This window comes from Setaria italica, chromosome IV, assembly GCF_000263155.2.
Source record: "Setaria italica strain Yugu1 chromosome IV, Setaria_italica_v2.0, whole genome shotgun sequence".
Classification (NCBI taxonomy): domain Eukaryota; kingdom Viridiplantae; phylum Streptophyta; class Magnoliopsida; order Poales; family Poaceae; genus Setaria; species Setaria italica.
This window is the reverse complement of record NC_028453.1, coordinates 2,012,453-2,029,998: the sequence shown is the minus strand read 5'-3', so window position 1 is coordinate 2,029,998 and position 17,546 is coordinate 2,012,453. Positions and strand designations below refer to the sequence as shown.

At 44.3% G+C, this 17,546-nt stretch overlaps 2 protein-coding genes and 1 long non-coding RNA gene across 5 annotated transcripts; 2 read left to right on the top strand and 1 right to left on the bottom strand.

Annotated features, from left to right (window-relative positions):
- The first annotated feature begins 4,030 nt into the window (after positions 1-4,030).
- On the top strand, positions 4,031-5,379 carry LOC101756613. The gene is made up of 2 exons (XR_001163753.2): positions 4,031-4,267; positions 5,034-5,379. It is a non-coding gene; the product is annotated as an uncharacterized LOC101756613 (long non-coding RNA).
- A 1,035-nt stretch (positions 5,380-6,414) lies between these two features.
- Positions 6,415-9,497, bottom strand: LOC101756207 (superoxide dismutase [Fe] 2, chloroplastic). Its single transcript, XM_004964461.3, has 9 exons — positions 9,355-9,497; positions 8,938-9,021; positions 8,652-8,840; positions 8,323-8,494; positions 8,128-8,201; positions 7,991-8,017; positions 7,894-7,917; positions 7,641-7,790; positions 6,415-6,915 (listed from the first exon to the last, which is right to left on the bottom strand). Exons 1-8 carry the CDS (start codon positions 9,433-9,435, stop codon positions 7,665-7,667), a joined length of 777 nt encoding a protein of 258 aa, XP_004964518.1. The 5' UTR covers positions 9,436-9,497; the 3' UTR covers positions 6,415-6,915; positions 7,641-7,664.
- Positions 9,498-9,761: 264 nt separating this feature from the next.
- On the top strand, positions 9,762-15,151 carry LOC101755270 (probable 1-deoxy-D-xylulose-5-phosphate synthase, chloroplastic). 3 transcript variants are annotated; one of them, XM_004964459.4, is made up of 11 exons: positions 9,762-9,966; positions 10,122-10,315; positions 10,463-10,582; positions 10,681-10,845; positions 10,946-11,096; positions 11,566-11,834; positions 12,018-12,297; positions 12,757-13,061; positions 13,180-13,458; positions 13,869-14,153; positions 14,665-15,151. In XM_004964459.4, exons 2-11 carry the CDS (start codon positions 10,154-10,156, stop codon positions 14,812-14,814), a joined length of 2,166 nt encoding a protein of 721 aa, XP_004964516.1. In that variant the 5' UTR covers positions 9,762-9,966; positions 10,122-10,153; the 3' UTR covers positions 14,815-15,151. The 3 variants fall into 3 exon arrangements, with proteins under 3 accessions (XP_004964516.1, XP_012701074.1, XP_004964517.2); XM_012845620.3 differs by lacking the exon at positions 9,762-9,966 and adding an exon at positions 10,028-10,046; XM_004964460.3 differs by lacking the exons at positions 9,762-9,966; positions 10,122-10,315 and having other exon boundaries at positions 10,463-10,577.
- The last annotated feature ends 2,395 nt before the right edge of the window (positions 15,152-17,546 follow it).

Below are 17,546 nucleotides of genomic sequence, written 5' to 3'. Positions count from 1 at the left end.
TGACCACAAGCTACCGTTCGGCTGCCAATAATTCTAGCTCTGTAGATGTACTACTAGTCTAGAGGCTTGGTCTTCTCTCATCTCTTAGGCGCTAAGGAATATGTTAACCAAGTGGGTTTGGAGCTAGCGTATCAGGAGAGATTCTCTCGGATTGCATATTTTGCAAATTCGTGTAGCTTTCACCGAGTTTGACAGCGTTTTTTTTTGTTTTTTTTTTTTGGCAACGCTCATCTCTCTCTCGGAGATATCATCTCCATCAGTGAAGTCTGCGAGCAGCAAATAAGTATCAGAAGAAAAGCTCCAAAAATAACAGGAAGGATTCATAGACATTTATCCTGCCCTTTTGCCATCAATTTCGAGCAAGCCAACTGCCAGTGCCAGCCCAACACATACAAATTATATAATTTGCAAATTAGTGTAGCTTGGAGATACCATATATAATTTGTATAATCTCTTGGAGATATCATCTCATCAGTCAAGTCTCTGCGAGCAGCAAACAAATAAAATATTAGAAGAAAAGCTAACACGTTCCAAAAAATACACGAGAGGAAGGATTCACGGACGTCTATCCTGGACTTTTGCCATCAATTCCGAGCAAGCCAAATGCCAACCTAGCACATAGTACACATGTGCAAGTTGCAGGACACACACATGGCAAGCTCGGCTCCCACCTTGGGCAGCCATATCTTCATGATCTTGATAAGGACAGCTCTAGCACGTGACATCATGACTTGATGAGGCATACAAGGTTAGGTGAAAACAACATGTGAACTGAAACAAACCTCTGGACTACATGCGACAAATGATGCAGCCTTGATCATCAGGCATGTCTTCAAGACTTCATCACAAAGAAATCTCACTGAGGATAAAGTGATACTGAACCCACTTACTAACCTTCCCAACGCAGAGGGCCCCACCATATGGTCGCTTTTAACATTGGGACAGAGCAAATGACATCACGATCGAGATGAGAATACAGGGTCAGGTTTGGTGAAAATATGATACGAGAAAAGTCAAAACAACCTATAATTTGCAACAAAAGGAGCATATACAATCTATATTTCAAAAGGATTCCTCTCATTAATTATTGAATAAATGACAATTGCGAACAAATCTTCGATGTGAAGGAAACTAAGTCATGGATGCATATGCAGATATAGAAATAAAATAAAACCACTATTTGTTATTTTATTTGGTCTACATGTGATCGATGCAAGGGTGCTTCCAAGGTGACTACCTTGGCATTGACAATTGGTGTCTTCTCCTGCGTTTGGTCTATAAGTACGAGCCCATCTTCATCCATTGCGCTGCACAAGGTAGAAGAGAACTGAGGTACAAGCAGTAGAACTGCGGCCGCAGAGAAGAGGAGAAAAGGAGAAGAAGAAGGGAGCGAGGATGTACAACGCGCCGCCGCCACAGGACATGTCCTACTACGACCACTGCCAGAGGCGCCACGAGGAGAAGGGCTGCCTCTACGCCTGGTGAGTGAGACCATCTCCTTCTTTCTTCTCCGTTTGTTCAGTCGTGTTGTCATGGAGTAACAGTGCCTGATCCCTTCTGTAATTCCGTTTGGTTACCGCCTACCAGGTTTGGAGCTTGGGAACTGCATGGGTTCCGAGCAATAGTAGTTTAACAAAACTAGTTCATCAAAATTTCGAATTTAGGAAAGCATGCATCTGCATATATGCGGCTCTTTGTTATTGTTTTGGGTTAGGATTCAGTCCCTTTTTCATGATTCGTGATTCGGATTGGCTATGTTCAGAGCCACTGGATAGTAGATATCTTTCTGCAAAGCATGATTGATGCTTCCAAGTACCATTGACAGAGTACTAGCAATATGCTGCGATGACCTCTTAGCCGTTTGAGGTTCTGCTTTTGGATTTTTGGTTGGAAAGCTAGCTTTTTTGAAAGCTAGCTTTCTGGTTGCTGGCTTTTGTAATAAATTTTTATCTTCTCAGCACACCAAAAGTTAGGAAAAGTTCCTCTCAGCTAGCTTTCCAGTTTTCAGTTTATTCCCGCAGAAGTTAGGTTGCGTTTGGGAACCAGGGCTAAACTTTAACACCCTCAAATGGAGGGCTAAAGTTTAGCATCTTGGAGTGTTTGATATGGTACTAAACTTTAGCACCTTTGGTGGTAAAAGACAACATTACCCCTCCTTTCCCTCCTCCCTGGCTGGCGCATTGCCCTCTCCCCGCGCTACCCCTCTCCCGCAATAGCCCCTTCTCTCCCTCACATCTCCTCTGTCCTCGGCGCTCCTCTCTTCCCCCGACCCTTTCTCTCTCTCCCAAGCACGGCGGCGCTCCCTCACCCCTGCTTGCTCCCGCACGCTAGATCCCACGACGTTGGAGCTCCCCAGTAGATCCGGGTGGCGCTCCTTCCCTCACCCCGCCTGCTTCCCCTCCCGATTCACGCGGCGGTGCGGAGAGGGCACGATGCGGCCAGCCTGCACGGCAGGGTGGAGAGGGCGTGGCGTGGCTGGCCCGAGCGGCGGTGTGGAGAGTGGCCATGCAGCTAGCTTGCGTGGCGGGGCGGAGTAGGCACAGCGCGGCCAGCCGTTCCGGTGGAGTAGATTGGGGGCGGCGTGGCTGGCTTGTGCGACAGCGTGGAGAGGTGGCCGCGCGGCTGGCATGCGCAGTGGGGTGAAGCAGAGGGGCTGGAGCACCGGAGCGTGTGCGTGCGCTCTCCCCCTCGCGTACTCTAGATCCGAGCGAAGCGACAACCACGCACCACGCCCGCGCCCACCAGGCTACCACTACCTCCGTCTCCGTCCGCAGGTGGGGCAAGTGAAAACCCGAGGCGAGAGAGACCCCAAATCCTAACCACCGCAAGGGTGGCCTCATCCTCCCTGCTCCCACCACCCGTCCGCCACATGCGTGCACGCCAGATCGCTGTGGCGGCACCCGCGCACGGATCCAATGCGGCGGCGGCTGCTGCTGCTGTGGTAGTTGCGGGCGGCGACTGTTGTTGGTTCGGTGCCGTTCGGCTGCGGGGTTGGTTCCTGGTTGATGTGCACGATCTAAGGGGATGACAGAGGCAATGGCGCTGGGGTCAGCCGAGCGGCAGACGTGCAGCGGCGCGGTGTCGGCGAGTGGCAACGAGACCTGAGTTTTCAGGGGCCGCGGAGAGTGCGAGGCGGCGGTGCAGGAGGATGCGGGGTTGGGCGGAGGCGGCGTGGTCGGTGGAGGCGACGGGACCGGGCGGAGGCGGCTTGGCCGGCGGAGGAGAGAGGGGGGTTGCGGGAAGGCAATGGGGAAAGGTGGTCCTTGCGACTACTTTTAGCACCTATTTGCACCTTTTAGCAACCCTTGAAGGTGCTAAAGGAAATGGGGGGCTAAACTTTAGCACCCTCCCTTTAGCACCCCTGTTTGGGAACCCAGATGCTAAAAGTGGGGTGCTAAAGTTCAGCACCCCCTTCCAAACAGGCCTTTAGCTTTCCAGCGTTCCGAACGCTAGCCCTGGATTGTTTGTTTTAGCTTTCTAGTTTCTAGCTGCCAGAAGCCGGAAAGCTGACATGAGAAGTTGAAACAAATAGGTAGACATGATCCCCATTTTTCTTCTCTAGAGGCAAGTTGGAAGAAGGATCTTGTTCCTGTGACATGAATGACGAACTAGTTGGCCGTTGGGCGGTTTTCCACCTTTTCTGCACTTTTTTCCAGCCTACCGGAAGCTAGAGAACTGATCTGTCTACTCATAGACTACCTCTTGTTCCAAGAAAAGTCTACCAAAATATCCTGAGTGAAATAACAGTGGGCCGGAAACAAAGACTAGAAGTTTATCTAGAACACGAGCAGTGAACACACACACGCCAAGATTTCTCCGTATTCCTGCAAAAATCTAGCAATTTTTGTGTGAAATTCATGCTTTGCAAACGGGGCTTTGTGGTGGAAAAAAAAGTGACATGGATTCAGCAGCAAACAATCGCTGGCAGAGTGGGCACATGTAGTCCTACTGTCAGACACCGTCTCTTTCGTCCGTGCACTCGTGACACATGTGTGAGCATTAAAGGATAACAGCACAGAGCACATGACATCCCTTCTTCTTCCTGGTCTATAAATGCTATCCACCACTCCTTTCCATGAGAACAAGATCAGGGGAGACGAGACGACCCTTGCCCTCCTCCTCCTTCTTCTTCTTCTTCTTCTTCACTTCTTCAGTAGTTCATCACCAGCCGGCCAGGCAAGATGTACGACGCCCCATCCGCGCAGGAGATGTCCTACTACGACCATGTGCAGAGGCGCCACGAGGAGAAGGGCTGCCTCTACGCATGGTAAAATCCGATTCAGTTCCAGATATTCAGTTCAGTTTCAGTTTGCACGGCCTGAAGCTTCAGCTGGCAGTTCTTTCCCTCTTTATCCGTCAAAACTTCATTTTCCACTGCTTTTTTTGGAGGTTCAGTTTCCTAGAAATATGACGCTGCAAATACTTGCAGCTTCATGGAGCAATCTTCCTGCAAATTATCATGAATTCATTCGTCCGTGTTTTTCCCCCGAGCTAAGGAATTAAAACTACTCACTACATGTCTCTGATCCTTTTGCAGTATGATAGCCTTGGTTTTGACAATATGCTCTCTGCTTTTACTTCAGTTTTTTGAAGAACTTACACTTATATTCCTTCCGTCCCAAATTACTATTCGCTTTGATTTTCTAGATACATAGCTTTTTCTACATATCAAGATATACATACATCTAGATCCATATCTCAAAAGTTTTGTATCAAAAAATCCAAAAAAATAGTAATTTGGTACAGAGGGAGTAGAATCTGAAGACAACCGAGCCAATCACACATCTCCCAAAGTCAACATAGAAGTAGAACAAGGAAGATCAAATTAACCACCACCTGACATGCCCTTACATCTACTATTATTCAAGTTCTCGTTGACTTTATTTATTTGCACGTGAAATCGATGCTCACTCACATCGTTCTCTGCCAGAAGGCATTTTCCTGTTTTTTCTCTCACCCTTCTCCTGAAGTTTTCTCTCTGCTGAACTTAACTCTGCTTCCTCTCATTTGTCTCTGTTCTAACTGTCTCGCAGCATCTTCACGGCGCTGTGCTGCTTCTGCTGCTACGAGACCTGCGAGTGCTGCCTCGACTGCCTCTGCTGCTGCTGCAACTAGGCCGCCGCCTGCCTGCAGCTCCACAAGGCCGGATGGAGATGAGGAAGTTTCAGTAGCCTGCTTGATTGCTTTACTCTGGTTGCGAAGAACATAATAAACCATGTCGTAGTTATTCTGTCAGTATGAGCGAGCATTCGTGTGTCCTGAACAAAGATTCTACTGGTACTGTAACCATGGTTTGAACCGCCGCATCGTATTGTTAGCATCTCGTTCCGATTCTAAAGTCACCGTATTTGTTCGAGTAAATTTTATCTGTACAGCCCAGCTATGCGTACTCCGATGATTCCTTTCGAAAGAAGAGAGTACAGGTTCAGAGAACACGTTGTGACTGATGAATTGCCACCACCAGCACAGTCTGGTGTAACTGTTGTGGCAGGTCAAGGGACAGGTTGAGCAGGTTGACCTGCCTTGCTCATCTGCTTGGAGCCTTGGACTATGCACATAGTTTGCCAGAAATATAAAATACATGATTTTCTTTTTGGGTGTGTTTTGTAGTCCTTTTGCAGTTGGTGCAACTAACTGTATGATCTAAGAGAATTTTGGTTGGCATTGTACCTACACAAGACAAGGTAGATCAACAACGATTTGAGACCATGGTATGGTAGCTTTGTCAGGACTTGAGTGCAACTGTCTGTCATGTCTGCGAGCCCATACTCCTAACTGCTCTCACAAGGGTCCAAAAGCACCTTTGCTGCAGAATCGTCTATGGTTGCAGCTTACAAGGGCATCATTTGAGAATCTGGGGAAAGGCCACTAAGCTTGAACGATGGACCTCACCTTTTATAATGGATGTGAGAACATAGAATCCATCAACGGGTTCGGTGTCGGACGAACGAGCAATATGGACGTTAACATGACGGAAACAGAGCAGCTGGGAATGATTATGGATGCTTTGCCAGCTAGATGATCACAATTACGGTTTATTCGTACCGAATTCGTCGAGAATGTCTGCTCAAGAGCAACTGGGAATGAGTATGGATGCTTTGTTAGGTAGATGATCTCAATTACATTTTATTCGTGCTGAATTCGTCGAGAATGTCAGCTCAAGATCCAAAGGTCCTAATGCTTTTCTAACTGGCCTCCCAATTGTTAGGAATTTCCAAATGAATTTATACTGGATTGGCTTACTACTGTGCTGCTAGAAATTCTGCAGTTTTCCAGTGTTTACAGTCTTGTGCAGCAGCGGTAAGGAGAGAGTCCTACTGAAAATAATCTGTGAGTTTGTTTCTGCAAAACTAAAAATGCATATAACTCTGGCAGATCAACCGTGGTGTCTGCAAGCTTTGGATTGCTAGAGCATTGCATTCCAATCCGCAAACTCTAATTTCTTTCTGGCTAAAACTCACACTTGCAGTGTTTGACACGCACATGATTTCCCTACAATCTACAATCCAAAATTATTAGGATTCCTCAACCAGTAAAACAAGAATACGGTTCCATTCCACTACAACAAGACGCTGGCATGATTAAGTCATGAAAACTTGAGATCTTAATCTATTCTAACAACACTATGGGCGCTCGTAATGAAGCATGGCTGCCTAGAGAAAGTGCCATGGCTTCAAAGCCCAAGTTGGACATCATAATCTACGTGCTCCCAGGTGTCTAAAGCTGCTTTGTTGCATATCTTGAAACTAGATGCTAACTTGTAGCAATAGCCAATGGAAATGGTGCAAACTCAGCAGCTTATCTTTAAGTTCACCATGTAGATGGCAATAGAGAGATAAGCATCTCTTATGCAGTCTTTTGCAACTCTCTGCTTCTTCCAGCAGGATTTGACCCGACGTCTAGCTCACAGGATACCTGTTCAGTAGATGAAAACAAGAGATCAAACTTTAAACAGTTGTGCACCAAAGAATATGATAGGAGATATTAAATAGTTGTGTTTATATGAGCTGACAAAAGGGAAAATAACTGGGCCATCTGCTATCCTAGGTAGGCTCTAGGCCTGAATAATTTTATGCTCACATATAGTGGATGCAAGAACATCGCATCAACTAGCTTAAGGTAGGATGCTTTATTGTTTTATTCTAGTTTGTAAGGAAGTGGGGTGCTTTACAGCAGTATTCCTTGTCAATAAATATCAATCTGGTGTTTCTCGTGTTAGAAAGACAGCCCCAGATCACCAAAGTTCTCAGTTCAGTTGCAGGTTAAACCCCGGCACCAGTCACAACCCAATCTTAACTAAAGATAGAGAAAAGACAAATGTTTGCATAAAACCACCACGTGACCTGATATTCCATGAACATGAATCTCAATACTGATATTCTATTTCCTCATCGATGTAATGCCCTTGAAATTTAATAAAGCTTCCTTATCGAAAAAAAAATCCTTGCTGTGCCATGAGAAAGAGCATTACATAATCTTTGGATGTTCTGAATTGAGCGTTTCAGTTACTGCAACTACTGAAGGTTACTTATAGCTGGAAAAATAAGAACAGATAAACTAATAGCGCCCCCATTTTCTGCGTCTAATTACATGATTAAGTTGCACGTATGCCAGGCTGCTTCAAATTCCTGAATTCTTACCTGATAACCAGGGTGATCTGTATCTCATGCCACTGGAATATTTGGCTCATTAAGGTTCACAAACGACTCAGCACGCATCATGCGCAGAGTGACAGTGTCCCAAGAGATGAGATGGTCCATAAAGTTTGTAACATATGTTAGCATATCATCCTGCAAAGTTGAAAAGTAAGCATCGCAAATGTTTTCTTCTAAGAACTAATTTGTGAAATTTCAAAAGTGTTAAGCACAAAAAAGGAAGAGAGCTAGAGCATACCTTGTAGTCTAAGTAGTAAGCATGCTGAACAGAAAAGGAGAAATGTCAATATTTAGCACAAAGTAGGATCTTAAAACTCAAGAGTCAATATCCTTACCTCCCATAAATCTAGGCTGATAATTGGCTACAAGAAGAGAATGTGTTGTCATTGCAAAGTTTTTACTGAAAAATTTACTCTAAACTTTTCAACTTATAACGCATCAAGGGGAAAAAAACGGAGTCCAGTAAACATACAATATCACCAAAAGCAAGTGGGGAGATAGCATTTCGTGTATGAACTACTGAAAGCTTTCTCTCATTTCTCTTCACTGCAAGAAACATCAGCAAAATGTAGCCTAAGCTTAGAAATTAGCTTTTGAAAGAGCACAACAGAAAATCAGCAAGTTTCAATAGTGCTTGTACATCAAAGAAAATGGGAAGGAAACTTACAGACAAGCCAAACCCAACCAGACCCCAAAAGTTGTAAGGCTGAGCGAATAAATTCTTCCCTGAAATTGGTAAACGAGCCAAAATCCTTTTCAATCTGCTGCAACACACCTCCCTCAGGTAAGCCACCGCCTTCTGGTTGCATTGATTCCCAGAAGAAGTGATGGTTCCAGACCTGCTTGTCAGAAGACAGAAGGTTGAATTCTAGAGTCTATCCATAAATCGGTGAAAGCACAAGCACAATCTGTAATCCACCCACCCCTGAAAGAAAACAAGTGAAATGAAGCAAATGATATATGTAAACAAAATTGAATAAATCACCGAAAAATTACCTGTGCTGCATTGTTATACTCTGGTAATGGATTGCCATTGTTGTACGCTTCTTTTATCAGCTCCTCCAGAGTGTATCCATACAGTGGGCTGGTAGCAAGCTGCTTATTTAATCCCTCCACATAATCATGATGGTGCTTACCCCAGTGAAGTTCAACTGTCCTCCTGCTCATATAAGGTTCCAAAGCATCCTGATCACCACATCACAAAAACAATAAAAGTTTGTCACTCACATAATGACAGAACCAAAATCTGTTGAGACGATATCAACGAGCTGACCGTACATACCAGTTTATATGGTGGAGTTGTGAGCCCGTAATAGCACACTACTTTTGAATATCTACGAGACAGACCACCCTGCCTCAGTATTCTCTGCAACAAACACCACGCACAAACACAACCTCAGAATCTAGCATGTCCATGCTGCAACTTAGAGCCTTAAACTAAACCAGCAATTGAACGTGTCACATTCAGTTCCCATTAAATGCAGCAATGAGTCAAGGGCAGTACAATGCTCACTTTGCAAACAAAGGAATACTATCAGAAAGAAACAATTAATTGCAATGCTCACACACTGTTGGGCATATGCTCGAGCACCACGAAAGCACACACGCACACACGAGACGGAGAAACAGGAATACGGCGAGATGCAGGAGGGAGAAGAACTGAAGAAGGGGGCGCTAGTTGGTGTTCCGCGGGGCTTACCGAGCGGAGGCGCCGCTGCTGGAGCTTCACACCGGCTGGCGGCGAGGGGAGGAGGCGGAGATGGAGAGCGGAAGCCGCCATCTTTCTGTCCCGCGTTATCCAATCCACCGCGCGGGGGGTCGAAGCCGGAATTTCACCTTGCAACTCAGGCCAAAAGGTTATTTCAAAAGGGCCCCTAATTGGTACGGATATTTTTAAAAGAACCCTATTGTTAATCGCGATCCAATTTATTTTCATATTAGCCCCTATTTGGATTTCCACGCCGCAGTTTTCGCAGATTAGCCCCCGCGCAGGCAAAAGGCGCCGCAATTTGGCCACTGCTCACCGCACTAACGAAGCCGACGTGGAGGGAATCATTACGAGACAAGACTAATTAACTTGTACTCCAAAAAGATTAGAAATTTCCGTTGGGATTAGCCTCTCTGTCATGTCGCCAGTACAGCGCGACACTCCGCATCCACCCAAATCGGAGCTAGGGCTGCTGGCCTTGCTGCCCCCCACGCAAGGCGCCAGGAGCCGCCGCATCCGACCGCGTCGCCGCCGGTCCCACGCGAGGAGAGGCGGCGGCGGCGTCTTCTGCCGGTTTGAGTAGCTGGGGAGGCTGGATTTGAGGTAGACGCGGTCATTTCAGTTTTGTGTTTAAGCTAATTGGCAGCTGGTGGTTTTGGCTGTGGGGAAGAAGCTGCTTGCTCGTCAGATTCAGCTAGCTGTCTTCCTCCAATTCAGGTTTTTTTTACTTTCTTCTTAAATTGATCGTCAAATTGCAGGATTTGGGGCACCAGCTACGCCCGGCTCCAGCATGGACACGGCGTTTCTGCGTTCTCCGCTTGCTCGTAATCTAGTTTATGACGAGTTTGCTGTTCTTCACTCCACAAGCTACCGTTTCCATCCTCTGCGATATTTGAGATGCAACCCGACAGACTCAAGGCCCTGCCAAACACTGTCTGCTTCACCTTTAAGGGTATGCTCTTTCTAGCGTTGCAATGTGTAAATCACAAAATGAACTTTTCAGTTTCAGAGTTGATGCTTAGCTCCAAACTTGAGTATATTGTTATTGACCTGGAGTAAATTCCAAGTTTTGTGATCTGATAGGGCAACTCTTGTGCAGGGCGTGACTCAGCGAGTGGCCGCGCTACCTGATGTCGATGATTTTTTCTGGGAGAAGGATCCTACTCCAATCCTGGACACAATTGATGCGCCCATTCATTTGAAAAATCTATCTAGTAAGGTCGTCAGAGTCATACTCCTTCGCCCTTCCTTTCTTAGTTAGTATATAAGTATATATGATTTGAGAATTTTTTGACACTTGCATACCTAAAAAAACAGGAGCTCAAGCAGTTAGCTGATGAAGTTCGTTCCGAAATATCTTTCATAATGTCCAGAAAATGCCAGCCGTGTGGTCCTGGTCGCTCGGTTGTGGAGCTGACAATTGCTATACATTATGTGTTTAATGCCCCAATGGATAAGATACTATGGGATGCTGGTCAGCATGTAAGACATCTCTCTGTTACTGTTTTGAACTGTCAGATATCATTTCTGCTCAACTTTCTCATCTTCTATATTTTTTCGCTCAACAATTTTCTTACAACAGGCGTATGCACACAAGATTCTCACAGGAAGGCGCTCTCTCTTTCATACCATTAAACAAAAAAATGGCCTTTCTGGTTTCACATCTCGTTTTGAGAGCGAGTATGATCCCTTTGGTGCTGGACATGGATGCAATAGTCTTTCCGCTGGCCTTGGTACTGCCTCTTCGTTCATTACTTTCTTGCATGTCAAATTGTATATATGTTACTGAAGAGACCTATTCTATGCATGTGGAATTGACAAGATCCGCAGGAGTTATTTTCTTAGTATTTGTTTTCACTTATACGCATTTAATTGATGGTTTGTCTACATGAGAAATTCAAGAAAGTTGAATTTAGCTTCGAATCCAATTATGCATGCAGCACTAAGATTTTTCTTTTATTTACAGAACCTGATACAAATTGTTATGTTCAGTGCTATCAGTTCCTATTCTATTTTTTTCTGTGAAATTGCATGGAATCCTCACAGTATAAAATGTTTACAGACAGATTAATTAATAATTATCACAAAAGTTTCACAGCTTAATAAAATCCAAGCCCTGTTCAGAATTTCCTAAATCTTGCTTCTTTGTAGTCTTTTAAAGTATCCTTTCCTTTCTATAGTTTGAGAGTTACTTCTTATCAGGGATGGCGGTTGCAAGGGATATAAATGGGAGAAAAAATCGAATAGTGACAGTTATAAGTAATTGGACAACCATGGCTGGCCAGGTGTACGAGGCAATGGGTCATGCTGGTTTCCTCGATTCCAACATGGTAGTTATTCTAAATGATAGTTGTCACTCCTTGCTTCCTAAAGCTGATGACCGGCCAAAGATGTCAGTCAATGCCTTTTCTAGTGCTCTCAGCAAGATTCAATCCAGCAAAGGATTTAGGAGGTTTAGGGAGGCTGCAAAGGTAAATGCTTATATCCCTTTAGAATGTGTTGTGAACACAGCGTTCGACTTTTTGAATGCCTGTAATTTATAACTCTGATTTCTTTCTTAGAAAAACAACTTCACCCTTGTTACTTTGAGATTTATGGTCTAGTCTTATGCTATATTAATGTCCCTAGTTTGATATTTGAATTTTTCTTCCTAGGGACTTGCCAAATGGTTTGGCAAAGGGATGCATGAATTTGCTGCCAAAGTTGACGAGTATGCTCGTGGTATGATAGGTCCTCATGGAGCAACTCTTTTTGAAGAACTTGGATTATATTATATCGGTCCTATTGATGGGCATAACATTGATGATCTCATCTGTGTATTAAAGGAAGTTGCAACTCTAGATTCAACTGGTCCAGTACTTGTACATGTAATTACTGGGACTGAAAACGACACTGGTGGAAATATTAGCAGTGAAATAACTCCAAATGAGGAAGGTCTGTGATACAGGTCACTATCAAAATATGCATTCTGTTTTACTTTTCTTTTGCTGAGCTAGGAAGCATGCTTAGTGTTTTTCATTTTTAGCTCTCTTGCCCTGTTACCACTGCACTGGGGTTCCTCCTGTATGGGAGGAAGAAACATGGCAAGACAAGGAAATGGCAGTACTCATGCTAAAGAATTTTCAGAGATTTCTTAAAAAACATATGTATATAAGTCATAATTAGCATTTAACTTGGACTCAATGTCAGTCGCAAATTTTACATGCTCGTTTAAGTTTCCGTATTCCAATAAGTACACTAGGAGTCTACTGGTGCTAATGTACTTATCCTTCTGCGACTGTGATATTATTGTTCTTTGAGATTCATTGCAAACTGTATGTTCTTGCATATATAAGCGATATGAATTGGATGAATCTTTTATGGGTTAACTTTTTTAAAAAAAACTGATGACAGGGCCTTCAAACTCAAGCCATGATCTTCTTAAATTTTTAGAAACTGGACTTTCTAGGACATACAATGACTGCTTTGTAGAAGCATTAACCGCAGAAGCAGAGAATGACAAGTGCATTGTGGTAGTTCATGGTGGCATGGGAATGGATCGATCACTCCGCTTATTCCAGTCCAGCTTCCCAGACAGATTTTTTGACTTGGGCATCGCTGAGCAACATGCTGTTACCTTTTCCGCTGGTTTGGCCTGTGGAGGTTTAAAGCCTTTCTGCATAATTCCATCCACATTTCTTCAGCGAGCATATGATCAGGTGCCAGCACATACTGCTGCTAAGTTAGTGTGGGCATAAGTTCCTCTTAGTTCAGTAAATCTGCAAGGCTGCTTTACTGTTATTACACTACATTTCATAGATCTCACATGTATGGCAGATAGTAGAAGATGTGGACATGCAAAAGATACCAGTTCGATTTGCTATCACAAATGCTGGTCTGGTGGGGTCTGAGGGCCCAACTAATTCAGGACCGTTTGATATTACATTCATGTCCTGCTTGCCAAACATGATTGTCATGTCACCATCTAACGAGGATGAACTTGTTGACATGGTGGCAACAGCTGCAATGGTTGAGGACAGACCTATTTGCATCCGGTATCCTAGGGGTGCCATTGTTGGGACTAGTGGCACTTTAACATATGGAAATCCACTTCAGGTAGGTTTTCTTCAATTTATTTTGCCACGTTGACATAACTTGCAAATAGTACAGCTCTCATATTTCAAACACACCTGCTGTATTGCTGAGCTGCTTGCTAACATAGCTAAGAACCTCATGTTCTTATTTCAACATTTAATTTATCACCAGGAAGGAAAACTGTTACAAACAGTATACAACTTTACTGCCTCAAAACTGAACTAATTTGCTTGTCCTAAGAACAGAGGTAGTATGTATTCTTAACATTAAATATTAAAAAAAATCATTGCTTTGACAAAAAAAAAGGATTTGCTTATTTCTGAAAAGTACGTAACTGTTCCTTTTATCATTAACATTTTTTTAAAAGAAGTGTAGTTTTAGTTTTCAAAAAAAAGTGCAGTTTTCTACCTGGTCTCTGTGCCCTTTTTCAGATTGGTAAAGGAGAGATTCTTGTTGAGGGAAAAGAGATAGCTTTTCTTGGCTATGGTGAGGTGGTCCAGAGATGCTTGATTGCTCGCTCTCTTTTATCCAACTTTGGCATTCAGGCGACAGTTGCAAATGCGAGATTTTGCAAACCACTTGACATTGATCTGATCAGAACGCTATGTCAGCATCATAGTTTTCTTATCACAGTGGAAGAAGGAACAGTTGGTGGGTTTGGATCGCATGTCTCTCAGTTTATTTCACTCGATGGTCTACTTGATGGCCGAATAAAGGTACCTTCACCAGTTCACTTTGCTGTTTGTAACTTCTGTACCCAGCACATAAAAGTCTTTGCCCAAAAAGATAATCCTAGAATCCCATCCGTCTTCTGTGTTTGGAGAAGTGCCGATTTTCAAGAATGCGAATCTTATGATATGGTGGGAATTTCTTATGATAATCATCCACGTCTTAAACGTATCTTAATGCCTGAAAGTTGGATAGGCTGGCCCTTACGTAAGGACTATATAACCCCCAATTTCTATGAAATACAAGATGCTCATTGAATGATAATAAATTCATGTTCACTTATACAATACAACTCCAGATTTTATTCAATTCAAGGAATATTTTTTTAGGTTCCAAAGCTTTATATGTGTTCTTGCAATGGAGCCTCCAGCTGCATCCAAGCTACATTCTTCAGCCCTCTTGATGTGTTCATTAGTAGTAACTTCAAGGTTACTGTTTGGTAATTTTTGTTGTTTCTGTATGCTAATCTCAAGGTCTACTTTTCTTTGTAACTCGCAGTGGCGACCCATTGTGCTACCAGACAGGTATATCGAACATGCTTCACTTGCTGAGCAACTCGACTTGGCTGGCCTAACTGCTCACCACATAGCTGCAACCGCATTGACCCTCCTAGGTCGTCACCGAGATGCACTTTTGTTGATGAAGTAGGGAAAAGGAGCCAACAAGAAGAAAAGTTAAAGAAATTTGTACTGTGCAAAAGTTTGGCACGAAGAACGCTCCTTATATGATTGTTTTTGGGAGAACTGAACCTGTCCTGGGAGTTGGCCAAATGCACTACTCTGAAGAGCGACGGCAAAGCCAGCATCATGTTTGCGGTGTACATACATACTGTAAATCCCATTTTGGGGACTAGGTGAATCCGTGTCACAGGCAAAACTAGATGAATAAATTATATATGCGTCAGGATCAAGTTTCATACATGCAACGACTTCAGTAAATACCATAGACAATGCCAAAACGTAAAGAGAGGGTATTATATTTATTACATGACCGAAAGTATTAAATTTGAATAGCAAAACAAGCTTTTATTTTAGCAGCGGAACTCCAACAATGACGACGACTCCACAAGCAATTGACTGGTGGCACACGTACTCCTTAAAGTCTTCCAGAACCTCCTTAAAGTTGACTTGGTCTGAGCAGCGGTTTTAGCAAGAGTGAGTACACTTATGGTTGGTACTCAGTAAGCGTGGGGAAATATGTAGTGTAAGGCTATTCAAGGAGGCTATGGTTTAATAGCATTTCAACATTTAATTGGTTGGTACTCAGTAAGGGTGGGGAAATATGTAGTGTAAGGCTATTCAATGAGGTTATGGTTTAATAGCATTTCAGCATTTAATTGTACTAAGTATAAGTTTACACCACCCCACATTAAGCATATACATAAATAAATATAACAACAATAAATAACATCAATTTAATTCAACTTTCGATAAATTAATCATGCGAGGATCCAGACCGCTCTTGACCGTGAGTACGGCTGTTATAATAGTTTTACACCATGCAGAGGTTGTACACTTTCACTACAAGTCGCGTAAAAGTTGAAAAGAACTTTAGACCCAAGCATGTTGTGCGGGCCAGGCACAATACCACACTTTCGAGGTGTGATTGCATAGGGACGCTATGAGATCTTTATAAAGATTCCCTAATAAGAAGTAGCCTGCTAAAGTTTTCGGATTAGTAGCAGAGCATAAACCTCTCTCAAGACTGCGAAGCTACTATATAGCAGATCGGTCTGAGGGTTAAGTTATACCCATCTGCTGCCGCCCCTCTTACCCTTTCGCTAAGACCGCTCCAAACTAGAGTCTCTAATTAATTAGCCAAGACCAGAGCCATGTAATTCTTATGGTTGTACTATTTTCTTGGGTGGTCGCTCCATGTTCCAATTAAGCATGGTGATCTTGTATTAATGGAAGGCATAGCGTAAATAAAATAAGTTTAACCATTAGGTCATTAATACCACCATACTCAGTTAGAACAACTAAGCAAGAACTACCTGACGGGTCCATAGACTCGGGGTCCCCAAAGGGCCCGCCTTCCCGCAACGCTCGGCCAAACAAGAGGCGCGGCGACACGCGCCTAGGGCCTGCCCAGCTACGCAATGCTAGGCTGAGACCAAGATCCGGCCACCGACCGGCGCCTCCGACCGGAAGGCCGGGTCGGTGCCCCGATCGGAAGGCTTGGACGGCACCGGGACCACAGTCCGACTCCGACCGAGTCCCCCTAACTGGGGATGTGTCGTACCAACGCACACCGCTCCCCCCGACCGACACGGTCGGGACCGACCGGGACAACTGATCGGGGACGCCCGCTCGGTTAGGGCCCGGGGAGTAGGTGGAGCGGATAAGGGAAAGCGCCCAGGTCAACCGCCGTACAAAGGACCGTACCACACCACGCCCTGCGCACGCCCGCACAGTGCCGCTGCAACCTACCCGCTACAATGGAGTGGACTGACGAGATGAATAGCGACGGAGGACGGCGGTATGATACCCGACGACGTGGGCATCGATAAGACTAGACGGCACCCGCACACACTCTTTCTCTCTCTCTGACTTGTAAGGCCGTCCCCTTGCACTATAAAAGGGGATGGGCCCTCCACATCTAAGATAGGCAATACATCATCAGAAACCTTCTGACATACGAGAAACATAGACGAACGCACTCTCGAACATATAGCGCACATTTGAGCCCCTATCACTCTCTCCCACTTGGGCCAGAGCACGACCGGGTCTCAAACATCCCCTTCTCATTTCTCACTCGTTTGTAACCCCACTACAAATTTCGAGCACCTGGGCTCAGGAATATAGTCGACCGACCGACCCGAACTGGACGTAGGGCCCGGTACCCGAACCAGTATACATCCTGTGTCATTGAGTGCTAGGCCACATCCGATCTAACGCACGACAAAACTACTATATTTACTAGTCGGCCAGATTCCGCACCGACACTACCCAACATTAAAGTAAATCTAGGTTGATCAAGGCGTAGGGATAAATCTAGGTTGATCAAGGCTTAGGGATAAAACTAGGTACACCTTAAATAGGACCAATCATGTTTATATACTTAAAGTGCATAACATATAACATATGTGTATTGAACATAAAAGTAAAGGTTGCATAGGATCAAATTGTGATCAAGGGCACGACTTGCCTTTTTGAACTGGCTCTTACTGCTCAAAGCCTTGCTATTCGAATCCCTCGAACTGCGATCCTTCTATGCGCAGCAAATGCGCAGGAAACAAGTACATACAAGCAAACAAAGAACTAAAATAAGAAAACATTACATCAAACAGTAGCAAATAGAGCAAAACAAAATCATACAACAAATCTACGCATCAGCACGAACTCATAGGTGCAAGAAACGCTTTAAACGGATTTTAAAAC